Source organism: Mixophyes fleayi, chromosome 5, assembly GCF_038048845.1.
Source record: "Mixophyes fleayi isolate aMixFle1 chromosome 5, aMixFle1.hap1, whole genome shotgun sequence".
Taxonomy (NCBI): Eukaryota; Metazoa; Chordata; class Amphibia; order Anura; family Limnodynastidae; genus Mixophyes; species Mixophyes fleayi.
The window spans coordinates 42571825-42596184 of NC_134406.1; the positions used below are offsets into that span (position 1 = coordinate 42571825).

Sequence of the window (24360 nt, forward strand, 5' to 3'; positions counted from 1 at the left end):
CAGCTTCTTCCTGTGGAGAAATGCTGTATGGGGGTTCACTTTATACATAAGCAAGGACATTTGTTGTATCTCTCTATTTATGGGACACTGCTGTATACACACTACTAATACCTGGACATCTGGCTCTAATTACTGACCCCAGCCTCTAGAGCAGTGATAGGCAACCTGATACACTTTATGGGTCACATGGTACAGCCCTCTAACCTTCAAAAGGGCCGCACATTATCATTAATCTCAGAAAAAAGTTTACAACAGGGCATATAATAAAAGAGGCATATGTAATAATATATCAGCAGGTATTATAAACAAGTGTCACAAAGTATAACAAACAAATCTGACAAAGTGTGTGTGTGGGGGGGGGGTGCTGCAGGTGAAGAATCAGAGGGCCGCATGTGGCCATCGCTGTTCTAGAAGGTATTAACCTAGTCTGTGCCATGTCAGGCTACAACTAGCTCACTTACCTCTTAGAACACTGTCTGCATATTTCTTCTCCATATCATGGAAATTATGAATGGTGCTTTATTTTCAATATGTCCCAGTGCTGATTGAGTGATGTTCAAGCACAGTTAAATGCTTGGCTTGCTACAGGATTGCATGGTAACATATGATGGCAGGCCAATGCAACTGTGCCTCTATCCCCCCTATCTGTATATATATACCGTGGTATGAAGTAGAGTGTATTAGACATGGAAATGTGGGAACACAGACCTGATAAATATATAACCATCCGAGCCTGCAGGAAGCAGGTGTGTAATATGATTTTGCTAAGCCGACACCATCTTGTTGCCTTATAGCCATTTTATTCTCTTATAGTTCAAAGACAGCTTAGATACAGCTAATTTGTAGGAGTTATTTATTGTTTGCAAGAAACTATGCCCATGGCCTTGGATATGGCAGACAGGAGACGATCCAACTCCCCCTGGGGAGAATTCCTGTGTGAAAATGTGAGAATGTAGCAAGATCTGTGTAAAGGAAGCATGAGTGGTTAAAAACTTTTGGGGTGTAGTTTTCTGAAATAAGTGATTTTGTGCTATATAGATATGAACTTGTAACCAATAAATCAGAGCTGATTGCACACACAGAACTTGCAGTGTCTTTTATTCTCTGATGAGCTCATAAACTGAAACTTACAGGTGAACAGACTGTTTAGATCCAACACAGGGAAATATAGTAGACTGGTCACTGCACACATCCGATGAACAATGGCTTGCAGGCTAGGTACGTATAAATTAAGACTAAGTATTGCCCACTCCAACTATTTATGACACCCCTATAGTTGTTTTTGGTTTAAGCTTGTTACAGATTGCACAAAATGAAGTTGTACTCATCACTCTCCAAATAACACATATACACAGTGGGGAAAAGTACTTTCAATGACACCATTATTTCATTTTTAAATACATTTATTAACAAATGTTAACACCTATTGCTAGTAAGAGCAGCTTACAAAATGGCAGAATGTATCATAGAACTAGACCAGCCACGATGGATAATTACAATGTGCATAGTGGCCAAGCTTAACATCTTAAGAAATAGAAGTGAATTCAGTTTTGTAGTAACGGTTTCAAAACAGTTTAAGTTTTTTTTGTGTCATTTTTGCTTTTTTTTATTTTAACTTACAACATATACAAAACCAGGCCACAATCTTAATTGTTAACTTTTGTTTTCACACTAATTTTACTCTGCAATGTGCAACCATGTCAAAGGACACAGGAAAATAAAGTAAAATAACACAAGTCTTACTCTCATGCAGATTACCGCTATATTGTATGTTTCGTGGAATGGTTTTACATCAATTGTGTTCTCACAATACACTCTCTTTCATAGGTCTGGATCGATACTGCTTATTTATGCTTGTAAAGTCTCTACTGCAGGCCACTGTACCAGTGGAGTGGTTTATTTTGAATAATATGACGTGGAAGAGGTTTATATAATATCGTTAGAATGCAGTCACAGCATGCTGGTTCATGTATGAGGTTGAATAAGAAAAATAATGGGAGGGGGGTGGGGACTGGTGCACAGATATCTGTGCAAAAAAAAACGCTGTAACGCTTAGTAATAAAAGATTTTTCTTTTAAAAACTGTGATGAAAAAATACAGTTAGAACCTGTTTTTTATGAATTACAACACCCTTTATTTGCACAATTACCTGTGTACCCGTTTCCATAAATTTACCCCGGTTCTCGTACAAATTTTCCACTGCCATTGTCTAATTGCTTGCAATAAATATCAAAGATCTAAATAAATATTTACAATTCTTCCTCGGTATTCCTTCCTCCAAATAGCTAGTTTGTTAGGTTTTTCTACAGTCCCGCACTCACATTGCACACAAAAAACTCTGACTTCCATTTACAAATAAAAATATAATCAAGATTAAATTCACATACAGAGTAAAATGATGATAGTGGCTAACGAAGTTTCAAAATTAAATTCTTTTTACAGCATCCCGAACCCTCAACACCCTATAAGATTAACATAATAAAAAGAATTATTTATTTATCGATCCATTCCTATGGGTAACGCTTCTTAAGATGTTGCAAAAAACTGACATTTTATATGGAATCTGACATGCACTAATCTCCATTCGGTGTGTGATGAGGAAGCATCGCTGCTACCGCAAAAGTCTTTGTGAACATGAAGAGTTTTAATGTTGCCTGCTGTGCATCAGATGTCAAACACTAGTGGGCAGGAAATGCAATATTATTTGTGTTGGGCATAATGTCAAGGAAGTTATTAGCAGTTTCCGACAAACTCTACAAAGTTACAAACACTCATGGGTGTTTACAGGGAAGCATGCGGAGTTGACGAGGCACCTCTGTACAAAAATACTTGCCAATCAGGAATAAAGTATGCCTGTCACTTACTTACAGTGGAGGCGACCGTTGTGTAGACCAAACCAATAATCATGAGAGGGGCCTATGAAGTCACAAGGAACTAGTGACATCAATGAGTCGAGAGGCAAGCTAGCTTCAAAGGAACTGTTAGAACACTGAAAATTGGTTCCACCCACGAAATGCCCTCTAGAATCCAGGTACACCTTTAAAGGTGATTTGTTTTTGCAAAAATGAACTGGTACCTACAGTATAACATTACATAAATACCCCTGCAAGGACTGATTGTTTTAGCGAACCTGGCAATGGTGCATAATATCGAGCACTAATAAAACATCATTTGTAAAAATCCACAACTTGCAACACTATGAATTTGGTAGTTAAAAGTTTGATAAGTAACTGAAGAGAGAAAACCATGCTTCCTACTTATGAAGCCACATCATTTGCAGGATGTCAATCAGAGTAGCTGAGAGCAAGATTACCTTGACAAACACCCACCATTACAATCAGATGCCTATAAGTAGTGTGGACAGGTGCATTCTATCTAAATGGAACAATAACGGCACAGCTGAGATCTCAGTGAACCCTGTAAGAAGTCATCCAAGGTGGATTCTTGGTTTGAATTGTCACTTAAGTGTGCCTTCATAGGACTATGAGCTGTGCAAACCATAAAGTAATTTTTATGCTCTAAGATAGGATTACCTGTATTTAAAACTATGCAATCAAAGTTATTATATTTCATTTTTCTTCTTATAAAAGTTATATATTGAAAATAAGTAATGAACAAACATGGGATATATTTTACAAATAAAATATGCAAGATCAACTCTTGCTTTGTGAACCCTGTTCCCTAAAATTTAACCTTAAAACCCCTTGGTACAGAATAACTAAAAATCTTTAATGCCATTCAAAGTAGGAAAAACGTAATAAAAAAGCATGGCAGGTTTTGGAAGTGAGGCCTTACTTCAGGTAGTATATTTTCCCCTATAGTTTCTTTACATTCACAGATCCATCAGAAATGACAGTCACCAAAACTCTTGGCTCACCGTATTCCGATCTCTTTTTGCCTCCAGCTGGATTTATGGTCCAAGATGACTCCTTTAGGCACAAATTAATGGTGCCTTTTCCATTGTTTTTACAGGGGAGGACAAAGACCTGCTGCTTGGCAGACATACACTTGTTAAAAATTATTTTAAAATGTTTAAAACATTATAAAACAAAAAATGCCTTGAACCTGAAATGCAAAATTGTCTAGCACAACTACCGTGTATCAGCAATAGTTTCATAATGAACGTAAAACAGTTTCAATTAATCTTAAACCTTAGTTATTACAGGAAAGAAAGAAACCTAACCTTGATTGTTCCCAGAAGAGCCGCCATGCACTAATCAGCAAAGCACTGCCGGATCCTCTGGCAGCAAACAGGTTAGAAGGAGAAGACCAGCACAACATTGAATGTGCAAAACATGTCTTTGTGGAAAAAGGTTTTCAGCACTTCAGTACTGGAGCTGTGCAATAAGCATATCGTCCGGCACTGAGCAAACTATGAGCTGGTTCAAAAATGGTATGCAGATAGTAAGCAAGTACGGCATCTTGGAAATGGAAAACAACGCAGAGTTTGAGGACTGATATCACGGAAGCAATAAAGGGAACGATTCATCTTTTCCTGCGACAGGTCCTCTTGTGTTCGGCGTGCCAGTGTTCTTGCTGGCATTTAATGGAGCAGTAAGAGGTGTTCCAGCAGCAGTGGTACATTGCTTCCTCTTCACAGTTGTAGCACTAAGGGGTAAAAATAAACATTAATAACTCCCACAATTACATATGATAGACTAGTATCGCAGCAATTGAGATTTAAGGCCAGTGTAAAACACTGGCTGGAGGGTACGCATGTGTGTATACATAATCCAAAGGAGTTGAATGGAATTCAGTTTAACATGTCAAAAATCCATTTCATTGAACATGTGGAGTGAGCACACCTGGTTAACCATGATACTATCCCTTTGCAAATATATGCCTGGCAACTGCCTGACAAGTCTTGTGATGAGTTTCATCAGAGATGTGTTAATTCTAATCCTCAGTTCTTCCATTCATAGATGTTCAGAACCTATACATCTCATAGAACATAAAAATACAAGTTGATCTAAGGAGAACAGGCATATTTTATAAATACGGTACATGTAGACACTTAACAGATATTTCAAACTTTGTAATGTTAGTGATTAGTTATTTTGGGTGTAAAGATGTCCCCTGCAGTGCCAATCTATAGTCTTACTGACAGCAAATCTGCTGCGCATGGTGGAAATCCTTCCACCCCATCCCAGCTTTATCACAATATCTTCCATTGTACTTGTCAATGCTCATCTGATTACTGGTTACTGTCATACATCCATTGCTGTGTACCAGAATTCCCCAGCAATAGCAACAGACTCACACACCTATTATAGGTTATTGGCACATGTCTCTTACCCACTGCTTCTTCTTGGTCTGGGAGATCAGCTGCTTGTGTTGTGCTGCCAGCTTCTTGATTTCTTCAACAAAATCTTCTTTGCACTTGTCTTTGACCTGCTTGCACTTTCTGTCCATCTCCCCCTGAATGTTGGCCACGGCTTTGCTAACGGCTTGTCTCTTCTCTTCCTCCATCTCTGCTCGCAGCTGAAACAAAAAGTACAGATTCTCAGTTACCAAGTAAGACAAAGAGCATCCTGCGAGAGAGGACACTTACGCACAATTACCAGTGCGCCGTTACATGGTGTAGAATAGATGGATAGATTTCATTCTGTATATCCATAAAGAAATATATTTTTTTCCAGCTATAAGTTATTTGTATAATACCTACAAAACACACACCGCTTTACAGAGAATATTTAATAATCCACATCAGTCACTGCCCCAGTTAAGCTTCCAGCCTATATACGTCACAGGCCAATTAACCTACCAGTATGTCTTTGGAGTGTGGGAAGAAACGGAGCACCCGGAGGAAACCCAAACAAACTAGGAGGACAAACAAAATCCACACAGGCAGGTACCTGGTTGGAATCGAACCCATGACCCAGTGCTGTGAGGCAGCAATATTGATCATTGGTTTTAGGGTCATATGTAACATCTGGCATGAATGTAATAAATTAATAAACATTTTGCATTTGGTACTTCTGTTGTGTTTTTATTATCACTGTGCACAAAGCTGGACTCATCTCCTACACACAGTGGAGGCAGCCACTTTGTGGGCCTGAACCAATGTTCATGAGAATACACCAGTCATTTAAAGTAGACGTTGAGACAATATGAAAAGGCATTTATACCGGTTTACTCTTCTTAAAGGAAACTGCTTGAGGCATCCACAAATACATATAATGCCTTTGAGATCATGACATTGTATGTACTCTTGAACAACTGTTCTCTGTAATTACTTTATGTCGTCTTCAGTGGAAAAATATGATGCATGTCCGGCTTTCCCTACTGTACAGCATTACGGAGCACATCTCACATTACGGAGCACATCATTACGGAGTGGCATCTTACAGATCTACGATCATAATGATAACTCGGGTGTGCACAGGAAGAGATGCTTTCTCCACAATCACAGCCTTATTACAGTAATGATTTAGTTCTCAATCTCAGATAGAAATTGTAGGCTTAGCAATCCTAAAACTCTTCTTAGACACAAAATAATTCCTCTATCCCTTTTCTATCTAGCTTCATCAACAGTTCTTATACATGGTTTCCGTTCCCATGGTGCTATTGTTTCAGCAGCAACAGCTACGGAACAGAGACTGTGACTTCAGAAACAGAAACATTGTGTGTGTTGGGCATTAAATTAATCCCGACATAACTGATCATAATTGGCAGCAAACAATGTTTATCTGGGCCAAAGGTGTCAAAAAAGTTAACGTAAAAGTTTACAGAAAAAAAGGCCTTGACAATACACACTACGTCTCGTGAGCAGTAAGAGCGTAGCTGACCACTTACAGACAATGGAGAACCTACCAGGTCACTAGCCGAATTCTAAGTAATATTCACTTTTATGGTTAAAACTATTGAACTCCACCCAAAAGTACAGGTTTTGGGAAGAAGCCACCGATGGTGTTGTACTTTATTCTCAACAATCAATACTCTTATTCCCAGTACCAGTGAATGTGTTTTTAATCAAAAAGTACCAGAGAAGAACGGGATACAGAATTCCTGCACTGGGTCCCCTTAGCTTGCACACTATTAACGGACACATTTCAGTAAAATATATTTACAACTCCGATGATGACTGGTCTCTTCTAACCTTATCTAGCGCTTCACGTACGGCTCTGTCAGTCTCTCTTTTGTTGTCCGTGCTCATTCTTTCCTTGAACTCATTGAAGATCTTACTGTACTTGTCATGACACATGTTCTGACATACGTCGTCATTATTGGTCTGTGTGCTGTGGTGCAACATTCTGGGAGAGGAGGCACTTTGCTTCTTGGTCTGTGTACAGACCGACACCTTTTCCACTGGTGGTGGCAGAGCTGGGATTTCCTGGCTCGAGCTCACGGCTTCAGTTTCAGGTTCTGGCTCTAGCTCCTACAAAAGAAAAAAAAAATGTTGGATTAGATTTAAGGACAGTTTCATTGAATACTGGAATAAAACAGATACTGAACAGATTGTGTCAATTCCAACCACCTTGATCGGATGAGTATATTAAAATGTCCTATACATTTGGTGGCAGTGAATACAAGAGTCAAAGTTGTAAGGGTAGCAATGAGTAAGCTATATATTACTTTCCTATTACTGGAGTGAATTATACACAAATCATGGCAGTCTGGGTCTCATGACTGCAGCGTTCTGATGCCTCTAAAAAATAAAAATGTGAATGTTCAACAAAATGACTTTGCAAGGACAGGATCAGATGGGCCTTATTCTGAAGATGGGAAGCCATTGAAGTAGAGCTCTGTCCATAAAATTGTAATTAGCTTTGGGGTGGCACGCCCTATGTTAAATAAAACTATATGCTTTAACTTCTCTGGGATGTTTTACCTAGATCCTGCAGTTCCTCCAACGCCTTCAATAGTCTTTATCTATTCTACCAAGGGATGGCTTTTTCAGACAGGCAGCAGTGTTGTGGACCCCTGTGAGCTTTCTATTGGCATGAATGGGAAATTAAGAGGGGCACTGACAACACTGTTGTGTTTAAAAAATGCGATAGTGCAGAGCTGAGCTGGCAGCCTTGAAGAGGTGGGGCACAGGAGGTCCAGAGAATGCTGCACACTCAGTAAGTAATAATCTGTATTTTAGTTTAGCATGGTCCAAAATGTTTTTTTTTATTTATATGCTTTATCAAACGTATACAACACGGGAAACAGCTCTATTAGTGGAAAAAAACAGTATACAGTGCAATGAAACAGAACAATATTACAGAGAAAGTATACAATGACATCCCAGGAGCAATAATAACAAACATCGCTGAGAATGCACCGTTGTTTACCATGTAATGCCCAACAGAGTGGAAACATTAAAACAGCAGTAAGCAATCTAACTGCACTGTTGTGTTACAGTATCTGCTTAGCTGAATGTACTTTAGATCAAGAAAATATTTGCCTCCAGTATAATTAACAAACCATAGATGAAAGTTTGAAGTTCAAAGGCATCTGCCCACTGTCCTCAAATGGCACCATGTATTAGAAGCTTATTCCTGTGTTCATACAGTAATTCTTCTAGTTGTATGATGCTACTAACTGAGGTTTTCCCATGAACAAGTGATGAAGAATCGGGAGTCATCCAGCTTTGGGCAATTTTCCAAACAGAAAAAGGAGCTCCATAAAAAATTCTGTATAGGTCAGGAATGAACCCCTTTGTGGTCCTATCTTGCTTGCTGAGATTTCAGTATGCTGCAAATTTAAAGATCTAGCCTCAGCCTACAGTGCATGTCGGTTCTGTAGCCTATGTATATGGAACTTCAACTACACGTCAGAAGTATTTCAGTATTATTAATATAGCATATAGCATTGACGTACATTATCCAGGCCTTTTGTCCCTCCAGTTTAGCAACCTTAGGAGGGTGAGAATACGCACAAAGGAAGTTGAAGATGGTACAAGATGATATATATATTAAGCTTTGGCATTTATCCCACATCCTGCACATCATTAATAGTGTAAATGGCAGGGTTGCTAACTTGGTCACTGTGTCTCTTTAGAACTTTGAGGCAGACTCTACAAGAAACCCTAGGTTTAAGGAAGCAAATGCTGTAATTGAAGAGCTAAGAAATACGGAAAGTTGTTGCTGACCTGCAAACCTTCACTGTTCTTAGTGTGTTGCAGTCCTGCAAGTTTATCTCTGGCCTCCTTGCTTCTCAAAAGAAGTGAGTTGAGTCTAGTGAATAGCTGTAGTGATAACCATACAGGGTAATTATGCAATATATATGTATTAAACTTTAGGCATCAGAATATTTTTTCCAAGATCACAATCACAATGGCTGTAAATTAAATCTAATGAAGTTGAGTAAGAGGCTTAATTTAACAAAATCCCCCATCTTGTCCTGACACTAATTACAGGAGACCAGCCACACCTTTGTTAATTTACCCGCAAGAGGCCCAAGGTAAAAGACCAAAACAACAATAGTGAGGGCAACTAGAAATAACAAGGCGCCATTGGCATACGCTGCAAGCTTTTATTGCCAGGAACCAAATTCAAAACGGTCAATGGTAGTGAAGACTAATGAGTATAGTAAGAGGCTCTATTGTTAGCCCAAAAACAGTTGGTGATAAAGAAAAATTCTGTTGTGTTCCCCACTGCCGGCAAAAGGAGTCAGTAAGTAGCAATTTACCCTAACCTGGGTCCTTAGACACCTCTTTATTATTTGCACCCATTTTAAAAAGTTTGGTCCAAACTCAAACTAAAGACCTTCTACATATGCACCCACTCTACTGAATGAAATGCATTTGCTGCACAGAGGGAGCGGATTATTAGCCAAAATACTGGGTGTAATCTGTACATTAAGAAAGCAGTTGATTCAGTAGACAGTCTAGTGGCTAAAACTTTTGGAGTATATTGATGTCAGAAATTAATACAGGATCAGTAACATGGATCCGTTACCATTATTAGTAAGATCAGCATTTACTTCACTATACATGGAGTCAAATAAGAGCCCACAGTCAAAATCTCCTAGACGTATATGCAATAAATGATCTAGTATAGCCTCTCTATATAGTTTGTATATCTCCATAGGAAGACCATCAAGAGGTGGGAACCTTTCCAAGGTAATAGAGGCCTCTAGAGCATTGTGGTCTTATGCAAACATTTTGGGGAAGGTTATATTGTACTATGGATCACTAAACTGTGTTATTAGAAAATAGCCTCATTTACACCACAATATCTTCAGGAGAAAAAAGTGTCAACGTTACATGTATGTAAAATAGTTACGGAGGCCTGTGTCTCTTGTGTGCTGTCAATGTGACCAAGTAAAGTACCGGTTTGTTCCCTTTGCTTGAAAAATCTCTGCTTTAAAAGTTTACCTACTGCCTTTTGCTAAAGATGTTTGGTATACAGATTAATGAGAGCTAAGATACTGCATCTGCCTTTCTGCTTCAAACACTCAGAACTGTTTCTCTAGGTAAGCACTTAGGTAAGCATTAGTGGCATCCCGCACAAAACTTATAGAGAACATACTGTTAATATTCCAAAAAATGTTTGCAGTCCTTTCACACTGCAGCAGGGGGGGTGAACATGGTAGGGCCTGGTTTTCCGCATAGGTTGTAATCTAGGTGTATTTAACCTTCACTTAAATAATAGTTGAGGAGTGATTGGACAACCATTGGGTGTCTGTGTAATGATTTAGGCAGATGTGCAATTAGTATTAAGTCCATGTGACACTGTGGGAAAAAAGTGTTAGAAAAACAAAATTCAGTTTTACATCAGGGTGATGTATACATCAAATAAGCTGAACTCAGTCACTAAGGAACCCAAGTGTGTTATGTTACCTACATCATGGGAGGCAAAAATCACAAAACCTGTATTGTTAAAATGCCTCATATACATTGTAGGAGTGCAGGGTTAGGCCAACACATCAGCAGCTAACTACTGAATAAACAGACAACTGAAAGGAGGGAGTATATATAAGCAGCTAATATGTCATTATGGTCAATTATACATTGAGGAGAGTTCTTATTTAACTCATAGTCCTACCAGGGTCAAAACCATAGAAAATATAGCACTGCTATTTTGATAAAATCTTATGGTATTCTACACACACACACACACACACACACGTTTGTTTTTAATGGATGTAAAAAGATGACAACATAAAGTAACAATAAGAAAATCTTACTTCCTTCTTGGGTTCTACATTTTGATTGCGTCGTCCTTTCTTGGCTCTTGTTTCCGGAGTTACCTTCTGCTCAAAGGATTAAGGAAACAAAGTCAACGCAATCCTGCTAACACTGAACAGATTTCAAACATGCTTTTCATCCTTAAAATAATACACAGAGACAAGATAATCTGTAAATTATGCAGACCTTGTTCGAGTTCTGTTTATAGCTAGTCTGGGCCTCAATTAGGAAGGCTGGAGGAGACCATTCATAGACTTGTCTCGTTGCCCAGACAATATATCTCTGTGTCTGCAGGAAACTAGGACAAGCTGTGAGGAGGTTGTGTGAGGACTCCAGGTGTACTCCAGGTGATCTGTCACTTCTGGAGTCTGCTGCGTATATTCCATAAATAATATAAGCATGTATTACATTCATAGGAATAAAATAATGACCCCAGCCGAGAAGAGAGTGCTAATAAGGTAAAATGTGTGTTTCTCTACAGTGTACTCTGTATTCATTTATAATTGAACCGATGCAGTAAAAAAAACGAAAAAAAAAACACAGACCCTTCATACTTTTTATTGGAGAATTATCTGCTTTTTAACAGCACTGCATAACAATGTATTAGATATTGTCCTTTATCTGTCACAGACCAAAATAATTACTGCTCTGTACTGAGACAGGAAATGCCTAACAGCTATACCTTATCTACACTGCATCCCTCCCTCCAGAGCCAATACTAAAGGACTACCTACCAACAGGAGTGAGACTGAAAAATGTCACTAGTATGAAATCCTATGTACGGTAGCCAACCAAGAACAAGCTCTTTTCCACAAGTCACTATATCTCTGCCAATATGAATACAATCACACTTGATGCTCTGCAGCAGGTATGTGTCAAAATAAGGTGCTTCACAAACATCCATTTAACAGTGTCCGGACTAACCACTGACAATAAAGGTTGCAGCAGTCTATGCAACAGTGACAAATGTTCCTTTCACACCCACTTGCCTGTTCATTACTAGTCGATGAGATACTAGATTCTGCCTCTTCCTCCCCCTTGTCTTCTCCTTTGGATTTCCAGAATCGCCCTTCACGTAGGAAGCGTTGGTGCAGATCCAGCTCATCGCAGGCTTTTTTCCAGCCCATGCTGCGCTTTACATGGAGCTGATGTACATTGACCGTAATCTCCTGAATATTCTCCGAAGGAATCCAGGCCCTGGTGATAATGGAATTTTACAATACATCACTGGTGGAGGACAACACGTGACTATACTTCATAAGATTATTAGAAACTTGGCACTGTGACTTTGTACAGTGCTGCACAACTGATAGGGTACAAATAGTAAGAAAAGAAATACTGCTCTTCATCTTTACAGCATTCGTGTTTATACTGTTAAACTTTCTTAAATCAGAAAAGTTGTCCAAAAGTGGACAAACCCATTTTAAAACACAGAGACATGGTTCGTCTTTGCGGCAGTAAAAGATGGAGCACTGTAATAATAAATGTAAAAACAGCATTTATAACAGGAACCCATTATGTGTACAATGTAGAAAATACATTTTCAGTAATCATTCTGTTTGTTACATTTTAAAATGTGGAGTTAAAATAATTACTGCTCTGTACCGAGACAGGAGATGCCGGTATAGTATAGTATTTGTTACATTTTAAAAAGTGGATTTAAAATTTGAGAAATGATTAAAAAATATTAAAATGTAATATAAGACATTAAGTATAGATGTATATAATAAAAGCATTATGCTTCACCACTGCAATATATCTTGATTATATGTAAGGCGATGCTGTATTACCGTAGATCCTTGTCTCTTGTCTGCTGACAAATCCCCTTATTTCTGCTTCTCGTCCAATTCCAACCCTCTCTCAGTCATGCCCCTCGCTCCATATCATACTCACCCTTGCAGTCGAGCAACCCCAACAATCTCATCCACATCTCTCCTTTTCCCCCCTCTACCGCTATCCTGTGGTCTCTGGAATGCCAGGTCAGTTTGTAACAAATTGACCTCTATCCTGCTGCTCTCTCTTTCGGGGGCTTGTCCTCCTCCCACACACCCAGACATGGGGACAGGCAAGGTGATTCTGTCGGCATACTTCTCTCCTCCTGCTGCTCTTATCGGGTTCTTCCCCCTGAACCCTCCGTTTTTCCTCCTTTGGGTTTCACTCTATCCGCCTATTCCATCCAGTCCACTTCCGTGTTGCTGTTATCTACCGTCCTCCAGGTCCTGTCTCCCAAATTCTTGATCACTTTGCCACCTGGCTCCCTCACTTTCTCTCCTCTGACCTTCCCTCCCTCATTATTATTATTATTAATTTTTATTTATAGGGCGCCACTAGGTGTCCGTAGCGCCGTACAGGGACAAACGAGATTACAATACGAGGTGAGACAGCACAGTACAGTAAACAATAAGCACAGTAACTCAGTGAGCTCAAAACACAGCTAGAGGGGTGGAGGAGGGGAGAGGGGAAGGTCCGCCAACAACGGAGTCCAAGAGGGAAGGCACGGATGACAGGGAGACCCCCAAGGGGAGAGGAGGGAGCGAGAGGGGACGGGGGGGAAGAGGGTCCTCAAGGAGGAGGGCTAAGTAGCTGGAGAGCAGAGTTAACAGTGGTGAAGACAGGAGGAGAGAATACCCTGCTCAAAGGAGCGTAGAATCTAAGGGGTGGGGTAGACAGACAGAGAGACACGGGGGAGTGATGGAGGAACGGAGGATAAGGATAAGGAAAGGGGAAAGAGGGGAAGAGGCAGAAGAAAAGGTAGGAAATTAAGTGGGAGACTGGAAGGCTTTAAGAAAAAGGTGGGTTTTTAAAGCCCGTTTCAAACTGGACAGATTAGGGGAAGTTCTGATGGAGGGAGGGAGGGAGCTTGTTCCAGTGGAGGGGGGCAGCGCGGGCGAAGTCTTGGATACGCGCGTGGGTGGAGATGATCAGGGGGGAAGAGAGGCGACGGTCATTGGCAGAACGGAGAGGGCGGGATGGAGCATGAATAGAGAGGAGGGTGGAGATGTAGGGTGCAGTGGAGTTGGAGAGGGCCTTGTATGTAAGAGTGAGGAGCTTGAACAGGATTCTGTAGGGGAAGGGGAGCCAGTGAAGGGATTAGTAGAGGGGGGAGACAGAAGAGGAGCGGCGAGAAAGGAAGATGAGCCTAGCGGCTGCGTTAAGTACAGATCGAAGGGGATCAAGATGAGAGTGGGGGAGGCCAGTAAGGAGGAGGTTGCAGTAGTCCAAGCGGGAGATGATCAGAGAGTGAATAAGACATTTGGTGGCATCTTGGGAGAGGAAGGGCCGGATGCGAGCGATGTTACGCAGCTGGAAGCGGCAGGATTTAGCGAGAGAGAGAATGTGGGGGCCAAAGGAGAGAGAGGTGTCGAGGATGACACCGAGGCAGCGAAGTTGGGGGACAGGGGAGATAGAGGTGTTGTCGACAGTGATAGAGAGGTCAGAAGGGGGCGAGGTGTGAGAGGGAGGAAAGACTACGAGTTCAGTTTTGGCGAGGTTAAGTTTGAGGAACCGAGAGAACATCCAGGAGGAGAGGGCAGAGAGGCAGGCGGACACCCTAGAGAGGAGGAAGGGAGAGAGATCAGGAGAGGAGAGGTAAAGTTGAGTGTCGTCAGCGTAGAGGTGGTAATTGAGGCCGTAGGAGCTGATGAGTTCAACCAGGGAAGAGGTGTATAAAGAGAAGAGTAAGGGTCCTAAAACAGAGCCCTGAGGGACCCCGACTGGAAGGGTGGACGGGGGGAGAGAGACCCAGAGGTGGTGACGGAGAAGGAACAGTCAGCAAGGTAAGAGGTGAACCAGGACAGGACAGGGCAGGGCCGGAGAGGCCAAAGGACTGGAGGGTGTGGAGGAGGAGGGGGTGGTCAACGGTGTCGAAGGCTGCTGAGAGATCAAGGAGGATGAGAAGGGAGTAGTGGCCTTTAATATCCCTATAGACAATCGCTCAGACCATGCTGCTTCCAAACTTCTCTCCCTCTCCTCCTCCCTTGGTCTCTCTCAATAGATCTCCTCTCCCGCCAACCGCAGTGGCCACTCCCTTGATCTGTTTTTTTCACACCTCGGTACTGTCTCTGACCTCATTAATTCACCTTTTCCTCTCTTGGACCACCATCTCCTCTCTTTTAGCATCTCTTCACCCCTCTCACCGCTCCCCATCCCCCAGGTTACTCTCACCAGGCGTAATCTTGACACAGTTGATCCTCCCACTTTCTCCTCCTCCCTGGGCTCGTTCCGCTCCCGAATCACCACTCTTTCTTGTCCCGATGAGGCTGTCTCCTTTTACAATCGCACTCTTACCACTGTACTTGAATCAACCGCGGCACTCAAAACTTACCCGCTATCTTCAAAAATGCTCCCGCAGTGCAGAATGGCTCTGGAGAAAGTCATGCACTCATGTTGACTTCCTCCACTTCAAGTTCATACTTGCCTCTTACAGTTTGGCCCTATCGCTCTCTAAACAATCCTTTAAAGCTCTCATTTCTTCCCAATCCTCCAACCCCCGTCAGCTTTTTGCTACCTTCAACTCCCTCCTCTCCCCTCCCCCCCTTGCTCTCTGCTGTCGACTTTGCTGCCCACTTCACCTCCAAGATTGAGTCTATACGTCATGACATCTCCCAGCAGTCCCTTTTTACCCCAAACTCTCCCCCATTCCTCCCCACTCTGTCCCCCTTCCCACCCTCCTCTGCGACTCCTTTCTCCCCTCCCCTCTTGCTAGCTCACCCTCCTTCTCTTCCTTCACTCCGGTATCTGCCATACCCTTCTCTCTTCCTCACCCCCCCCCCCTTCCATTTGCCCACAGGACCCAATCCCCTCCCACCTCCTCCACTCCCTCTCTCTTGAAGCCTGCTCCCACCTTGCCACCTCCTCAACCTATCCCTCGCCTCTGGAATCTTCCCCTCCTCATTTAAACATGCTTTTGTCTCCCCCATACTCAAGAAACCATCCCTTGATCCCGCCACTCCCTCTAATTACCGCCCTATTTTGCTTCTTCCTTTTGCCTCCAAACTCCTTGAACGGGTTGTCTACAGCCGTCTCACCTCCTTTCTCTCTTCTCACTCACTCCTTGATCCGCTCCAATCCGGTTTTCGCCCCCTCCACTCCACTGAAATTGCCCTCACCAAGGTCACTAATGACCTCCTCCTCGCTAAATCCAAAAGACACTACTCTCTTCTTAGCCTTCTTGACCTCTCTGCTGCCTTCGACACTGTTGACTATGCACTCCTTTTGCGAACTCTCAATTATATAGGCCTCTATAACACGGTCCTCTGCTGGTTTTCCTCTTGCCTCACCAACCGCTCCTTCTCAGTCTCTACACAACTCCACATCCCCCCCCATCTTCCCTTACCTGTTGGAGTTCCTCAAGTTTCTGTTGCTGGCCCCCTGCTTTTCTCCCTCTACACCTCCTCCGCTCCTTTGGCCTCCAGCACCACCTCTATGCTGATGATACCCAAATCTATCTTTCATCCCCTGACCTCTCCCCTTCCCTTCTGTCTCATGTCTCCTGCTGTCTCTCGGCCATCTCATCTTGGATGTCCCAACTCTTCCTTAAACTCAATATTTCCAAGACTGAACTTATCGTCTCCCCCCCCCTTCCAGGACTCTCCCCACCTCCCTCCCTTTCTATTTCTTTTAACACTACCCTCGTTTCTGTCCCCCAAGTCCGATGCCTTGGGGTCATGCTTGAAGGAGAGGGAGGAATCAAGGCTCACATTCTGTCCCTTTCAAAATCCTGCTACTTCCACCTTCGGAATATATCCAAGAATCGCACCTTTTTCACTGCGGAAGCTGCTTTCATTTGAGTCTACTTTATATATTCTATATGCTCAGTTGTTATGTATTGTCCCTATTTTATCAATGTATAGTTCATACTAACGCTATCAACCTTTTGTTCCCCTTTAGTACCTCTGGTGATGATGGCCAAAGAAACGAACGTCGACTTGATTGTCTTCTTTTTGCATGATTTTTGCAGGCCAGAAGCCAAAACCTTTCATCTTGGCCCAAACCAGCTCATGGTTAGGGATCTGTAACAACAAAAAGTTTGCAATTATAGTTGCAATTAAGAACAAAAGAGTAGCAATGTTATTCTAACAATCGGTGCAGTTGGGGAGCTTTATTAAAAAACAAAAACAAACAAACACCATTAGGGGATAAACATCATTGCTTGATGAAAACAGAAGACAGAACAACTCCACTAACTCACATGCCCCATTGTGTGTATTTGCATGCACAGCTGGTTATCATAAATTTAACTGAGCTGCTGAATTGGGATAAAGATCATGTGACACTAATGTCATGTGATGGTGATTATCATCTTTTATTTATAAGGTGCCACAAAAAGTCCTCAGTACGTTACATACGGGTGAACACAGTACACATTTAACAGAATTACACAACGCACAGACAGCTACGGATAATATACAGTTACACAATACAAAATTATCTAATAACCAGTCAACAATGATTTAACGGAGTATAAACAGAGAACATAGAATTACAGATCTAGCTAATCACAAGATAGGGAGCATAAGTGATAAATAGCAACCACATGAAGTCGGCCTGTGCCCAGGAGCATTGGCTAGAGAAACAGGGCTTAGGAGGCAGGCCTAAAGGTGTAATGGCAAACACGAAGAAATGTAGGATGCTCATGACAGCTTACATCCTAGAGCGAAGGAGGAGACACAAATAGTCTGGCATGAAGTAGGGAGTAGAAATGGTAGCAAAGCCAGAGGCATTAGGATAGGTGTTTGAAACCTTGGAGCAAGTGGATAATGTAATAGTGTGTTAAACAGGACAAGAGCAGAATTGGCAAAATACTGAAGGCAGGAGATAAACAATGCGTTAAAGGCGCCACGGCTGTTGGCAGCGTGGAGAGGGCAGGAGGGAGTGTCGATAGAAATGATTGGGGGGGGGGAGTGGCTGAGGGCTTTGTAGGCGAGGGTGGAGCTTGAGCTTGATTTTGTAGGAGACAGGGAACCAAGGTAGAGATTGGCAGGGAGGGTCAGCAGAGGTAGAGTGGCGAAAGGAAAGCAGTGGCATTGAGGATAGGCTGAAAAGGGGAGAGCTGGGAGTATGAGAGGCCAGAGAGGAGGTTACAGTAGTCTAAATAAGAGATTACAAGAAAGTGAATGAGAGTTTTGGTGAGAAAGGGACAGATCCTCTGGAGATGTTCAGGAGGTGAAAGTGGCAGGATGTGAAGAGGGACTGAAAATGGGGATTAAAGGAGATGGAGGAGTCTAGGCTGACTCCCAGCAACAGACTTCAGAGACAAAAGGAGAATATGGTATCTTCAACAGATAGGGTGAGGCGGGGAGGGGACTATGGTGGAGTCTTAGAGATACTGACTTTAGAAAGTGCTGCAATACCCATAATGAGATGGCCGAAAGACAACTGGAGACATTAGAGAGGTGGGAAAGGAGATGGCAGGTGAGGAGAGATAAAATGTGGGTGTCATCAGCATACAGGTGATATTGGGGGTCAAAGGTGCTGGTGAAATCCCCAATGGAGGATGTGTAGAGGGAGAAGAGTAGAGGGCAAAAAACAGATCCAAGTGGGATTCCGTCAGGTAAGAGAAGAGGGGAGAGAAGTAGAGTCAGATGTAGAGACAGCTGTAACATATGGTAAATGTAACATGGTTGTTTCCACGTTTAGGTTTTTTAGTTCAGAGATCTGTTTAATGTAGAGATGTCTGTAGCTGAAGGTTCCTCTTTATGTGATGCCAAAGCCAAGCGCCATTTAGTGATGTCTTCACACTGCCATACATACATACACATTTGGCGAGTAGTGAAGACACTGATGTAGACATTCCAAACATGACCAACGTAATCAGGAAGATAGTTTGGGATTTACCGCTTAAATTTTGAATGAATTAATAGATGTGAAAGGCTTCAGGTGAACTTATTTACTAAAACCAGGTTAATTCAGTCAAAAGTTAAATGGAAAAATCCTAAACCAGACAAATGTCTACGTTATATGCAAATTATAAGGGCAATAGCAGTCACAAAGGAGCTCATCAGTCTCTGTCCCAGTGGAGCTTACAGTCTAAATTCTCTGCTGCACACACAAACCCACACAGGTCCATTTTTGCCAGTGGCCAATTAACCTACCAGTACTGTAGGATCACTTGTAGGAAGCCCATGCAAACACAGGAAGAAAATACAAATTCCACAAGACAGTACCTTACTCTGAACTGAACAGCACTGCAAAACAGCAATGCTATCCACTGTGCTATCCACAAGGCTGCAGACATTATGTTTTTATCCATGCCACTGAACTCTAAGGTGACTTAATATCTATATAATTTACAGTAGAGGGTAAGTTATTTTTTTTTAAAAATAATAAAAACAAGAAATTGCATTATACACCAATATACAAAATCTGTTTTGTTCCTACAACACATTGAGGGGAATTCAATTGACCGCGTTACTGCTGAAAGTAACGCGGCCAATGCACTATTACCGTAGTAACAGTAATAGTGTGCAGGCCGCATTACTTTCTACAGTAGAGCGGACAATTGAATTCCCCCTTTGTGTTAAAATATTTCCACTATTAGAAAGATTTTTATCCATTAATACAGACACAAAATAGTCAATTTGAAAACAGATTACATTGTAAAACATAGTTCAAATACATACACAGGGATAGCAGAACCAATTGTCAGGCCGTGCGTTTGACAAATAGAAGCAATTTTTGCAGAGCTGCAGCTCATCCAGCTGAAAGAAGAAGATAATTAAGCCAGTCATCACATGGTATAGTTGTGTAGTCATAAGAATTACATGACATGCTTTTGTTCTAAAGACATCATTACAACATACTGTTCATAACAACATTAGAGGAATATGTACAGGATTTTAGAAGAGTGATATAAGAAATATCATGCTGTAGTTGCAGTTCTGCCCTCTAGTGGTGTTTTCCATTAAGACAAGACAAACACAGGTTTTTAGACATGAATAATATCCCCATGTTCATGATGAACTTTTTTAATGATATCAAATTTTCAATAAAGCAGCACATTCATTTGAGTATAAACGAAGATACTTTCTGTTGACGAACAAATTAGCGACACGTTAGAATACACTACGCAGTTCCAATGTCCAGTACATACTGTTCAATGCTTAGTATTACAGCCATATACACACTACAATCACATAAGCTCTCTACAAAGAGGGGCAACCTTACATTTAGATGAACAACGCAAATTGAGCACCAGCCTATGGCATATCAATAGTGCTGTTCACGCTTAACCCCTCTACCACTGCAACAGACTGAAGGCGCCTGGGTTTTTGCAGCGTGATCTTGTCCGCCCGCTGTGCCTGGATGCTGGATCATGCCAATAATCTACATAACACTGATCCACCAGCATAACTTCATGTCATCATATATATCTCCATAACATCATAAGAGTTCCATGATGTTAACATATTCAGCCCAATGTCACTGTAACAGCCCCATGCTAGCATGTACCAAGACTTATGCACCAAAACTCCAGTCCAGCCAGCAAAGTAGCTTCAAATCATTGGTCATGCACTAGAGCTGTATGCATTAGCAGGTCTTGTTATGGCACTAGTGATGTAAAAAGCATGTAAAAATGATGTAATATCAAAAGAGGTAAAAGGTAGCAGATGATGCGATGAGACCAAATGGTTATACCGGCCAGTTATAGATCTATGCTAGTAAATATATATTAGAAATTCATATGAAAATGAGAAGCATATGATTACTAAGAGAGCAAGATAACTAGTTACTGAACTTATTTCACTAGTATCTAACATTCATTGCTTTTATACATTTCACCCAAAGTATTGTGTGCGCTGCACAACTTACCTCATGACAGGTATCCTTGTACAGGAGCTTTGCTACATCAGCCTGCTCACTGTCATCTGTAATAATGACAACACAGCAAGTGAACTGGCGCAGAATTCCAAGAACACATCTGCAATATCCTCTTACACAACCATAGAACTGCATCCATGGCACTTCATTTTATTTTTTTAGGCTGATTATTTTTATAATTAATCTTATTCCTCCTCAAAATGTAGAAGTGGTAATCATTTAACAGCATTAAGAATTAGATCTTGCATCTCCACTAGTTTATACAGCTCATTATATATGAGCTCAAATCTTATAAACCTTCAAACAAGAAAATTGCAAAATGAAAAGCAAACTATTTTTCCACCGCACCTCGTTAAAACGGAGAATAAAGTTAATTTATTAGCATAACCAAATCAAAACATTAACACTATACTGTTCCAGACAGCAGAAACATTCATCTATATAACTGGTTAGGCCTGACTTGTACTAGAAAAAGTAGGGAATGTATAGCTAAAAGTCTCTGGACACTTTCAACTTGTATATGAAGTATGCGATAAGGGGCAATTTTCATCACGCAGAAAAACAAATTGATAAACTTTAGTCTTCTTTCAACAATAATGAGTTTAAATGAATTTAGGAAGGCAGGTGATCGTTATGACCATGGATAAATAGCATCCATGCTTGTGATAAAAACTGTTCGTAGCAATATAGTGCCCAGCACTATCAGAGATCACTGGTTAGATTAGAAGATTAAGAGGATCACAACCTGTCAATAAGCTTTTAAAAATGGACTTGTATCCTATGGAACGCTACCAGGAATCATCATAATCATCATCATTTATTTATATAGCGCCAACATATTCCGTAGCGCTTTACAATTGGGGACAAACGTAATAAACTAATAAACAAACTGGGTAAAACAGACAAAGAGGTGAGAAGGCAGGAATCTGCTTATGGCATTGACATTCTTTTACTCTATGGAATGCATGAGAAATGACTCTTCTCTTCTGCCAATCACACTCTCCTGGGGATTCTCTCTATTTATATGCGCGATAATGCCCCATCAGGTGAGAAAACTGTAAGTCACCTCCATAAAAAATAATGGTGTTGTGTAGGAGCAGCTGTGCGTCCGCCTTGAACTCTTCGTAACTCTTGTACTTTCCTTCGGTTACTTTCTGCAGAAATAGAAAAACAGTCCGGTTTTAGATTTCCAGAGGGAAAACTATAGTCATTTTCTTTGTACCATAAAAATGCCTATAACATCTCTCCTGGCAATAACAAGAGAGAGATCATAGTGCCACAGTGGATAATTAATGACAGAAAACATTTGTGATTCTTACAGGGCTTATAAAGTATTTAGCATCATGCAATTATGTATCAATTTCTCCATCTTTAAATAAAAGTTCACCTGTATTATATAATATGTATTACATAAATGTGTTTGGTATTACAAGCAATTACCCTGCTATATCCCAGCTGAACATATAGCGCTACCACTGCCTGAATCGCTTGCAGTTTGAACTTGTTTATGTCCATGTTGGGCACCCATAACTTACAATGATTAAATATCACAGCTTCAGACCAAACCAATGTCAAACATCTCAAGTCACTTTAAAAAAAACAAAAACCTCAAAGTACCCCCCCTGTACTATTGCCCGCAAAACAGTAGAAATGGGGAAAACATTTAAATCTGTTTTAATTCCTAAAATCAAGGTATGGCTATACAGATTGGTAAATGTTACATGATGTCTATCCATATTAGCTCCAGGTGAAGTTTAGGTTTTGAGACTAGTTAAAAGGTCTACATCAAGTATATATCTTCTATGGCCAAGAAGACACTGACAAGAACCAGAGCTCATTTATACTACTATTACTACTAGTGCCCTAGCTTATTTATTTGTTTTCTATATAGCTTACTTAATTAATATTAGCTATACCACTGTACATATAGCTGCATTGTACTGATATGTATTCAGTGGAGGGGGAGCAGCAGTAGACAGATGACTTATTTTGTACATATAGCATCTTAAAAAATTATGTAAGAAGTGGATTTAAAAAAAAAAAAAAAGTGGAGTTAGCTTTCACATGCGGTCTCAACAATGAGACAAGTACATTAGCTTTGTATGATTTTTTTTTAAAAGACTTTATATATTGTGGATAAAATACATACATACCTCATTAATCGTGGAAACATCGACAGCCGTGTGCACCAACCGCCTGTACATGGGATGTTTGCTGTCCTTTCCTTTTTTGTTCAGTTCAATTGCCTGAAGGAGTGGAAATCACATAGGTTTGAAAGTGAATATTTACTTTGTAAACAGAAGACAAAGCAAATCTTTGAAATAATAAATGCATCTTCTGTAGTACAAGGTGCCTTTATAGTTCAATTAAAGCATTATTAGTATTTTAAGTAGTATTTTATCCCCTTTCTGCAGATATTTAACAGTATATTTTGAGTGCGACATTGCTCTGAGCCGGACAAAACAAGAACGTAGCTGGTAAGAACAAAAGTACGAGTTAGACTTCTACAATTACTTATTACAGGCTAGGAGCCAGCCACTAGACTAGAATACTGAGGGCCAACAATATTTATGTTTATTGTTTTGGGGTCTCACTTGTGGCCTCTAGTCCAACATAAGGGCTACACATGTTACTTGTCAAGAAGCATGACATCACATTATGAGATCACATCATCAGACCTGGCAGTAAGCTACCTTATGGCTGATTAGATTAGCAGATGTGAAGAACTCTTTTATCTACTATGTGAATGCACTGTACTCCCACTGTGCCATCAGAATCAATATGAAAGTGAAATAATTCTGAAGGCACAAGTGACCTTTGTTCCTCCAGTGCTCTATACTCAGTTGTCCCAGGAGCTACATCATATTCCAGAGTAGTTTGCCCTATCTGGTCGTCTTCTTAGTAATGGGAGCATTGCATTGTTATAGTGTATGTAGCAAGTTAGACCATGACTGGAAGGGAAACTCACTGTTTTTACACTAACCTCACAGTTACTGTTCTAGACCTTATAGTGAATTGTACATCACAGTGGTATATACAAGGTTTGTCTAACATGGCTAAGCACACTGACCTCATATTATACACACACAAAGTTGTAATTACCACCTCTTGCTTTTCCCTAGCAGCCAACAGCAATTAAAAGCTTTATAATATTAGGAACATTAGAAGTTCTTGTACACACAGGAGTATCAAAACAACCCTCATTTGCCTTTACTTTCACAGAGCGTTCAATGCACATTTACAATGCATCCATTAATGTCTCAAATCATTGTTGTAGCATAGTGTTCAGAGATCATACAAATTGCGAAACACATACTTCCTCCAAAATACAAGACATGGAATTGTATCAGAAAATGGTTTGTTTGTGAAATGTGGAAACATTAGGGTATATTTACTAAACTGTGGGTTTAAAAAAGTGGATA

At 40.8% G+C, this 24360-nt stretch overlaps 1 protein-coding gene across 6 annotated transcripts in view; it reads right to left on the reverse strand.

The window, feature by feature from the left end:
* Positions 1-1081: 1081 nt before the first annotated feature.
* Positions 1082-24360, reverse strand: part of ZMYND11 (zinc finger MYND-type containing 11) — a 60124-nt gene continuing 36845 nt past the window's right edge. For 4 of the 6 annotated variants that reach the window (XM_075212104.1, XM_075212102.1, XM_075212101.1 and 1 more), the window contains 11 exons: positions 23092-23184; positions 22005-22092; positions 20930-20985; positions 19741-19818; positions 17012-17130; positions 12109-12316; positions 11119-11184; positions 9080-9175; positions 7100-7378; positions 5296-5481; positions 1082-4608 (listed from right to left, as the gene is read on the reverse strand). In XM_075212104.1, coding sequence (XP_075068205.1) covers positions 4486-4608; positions 5296-5481; positions 7100-7378; positions 9080-9175; positions 11119-11184; positions 12109-12316; positions 17012-17130; positions 19741-19818; positions 20930-20985; positions 22005-22092; positions 23092-23184 — 1392 coding nt within the window. In that variant the 3' untranslated portion in view covers positions 1082-4485. The remainder of the gene's footprint in view (positions 4609-5295; positions 5482-7099; positions 7379-9079; positions 9176-11118; positions 11185-12108; positions 12317-17011; positions 17131-19740; positions 19819-20929; positions 20986-22004; positions 22093-23091; positions 23185-24360) is intronic. The other 2 variants (XM_075212105.1, XM_075212103.1) reach the window with 1 other exon arrangement.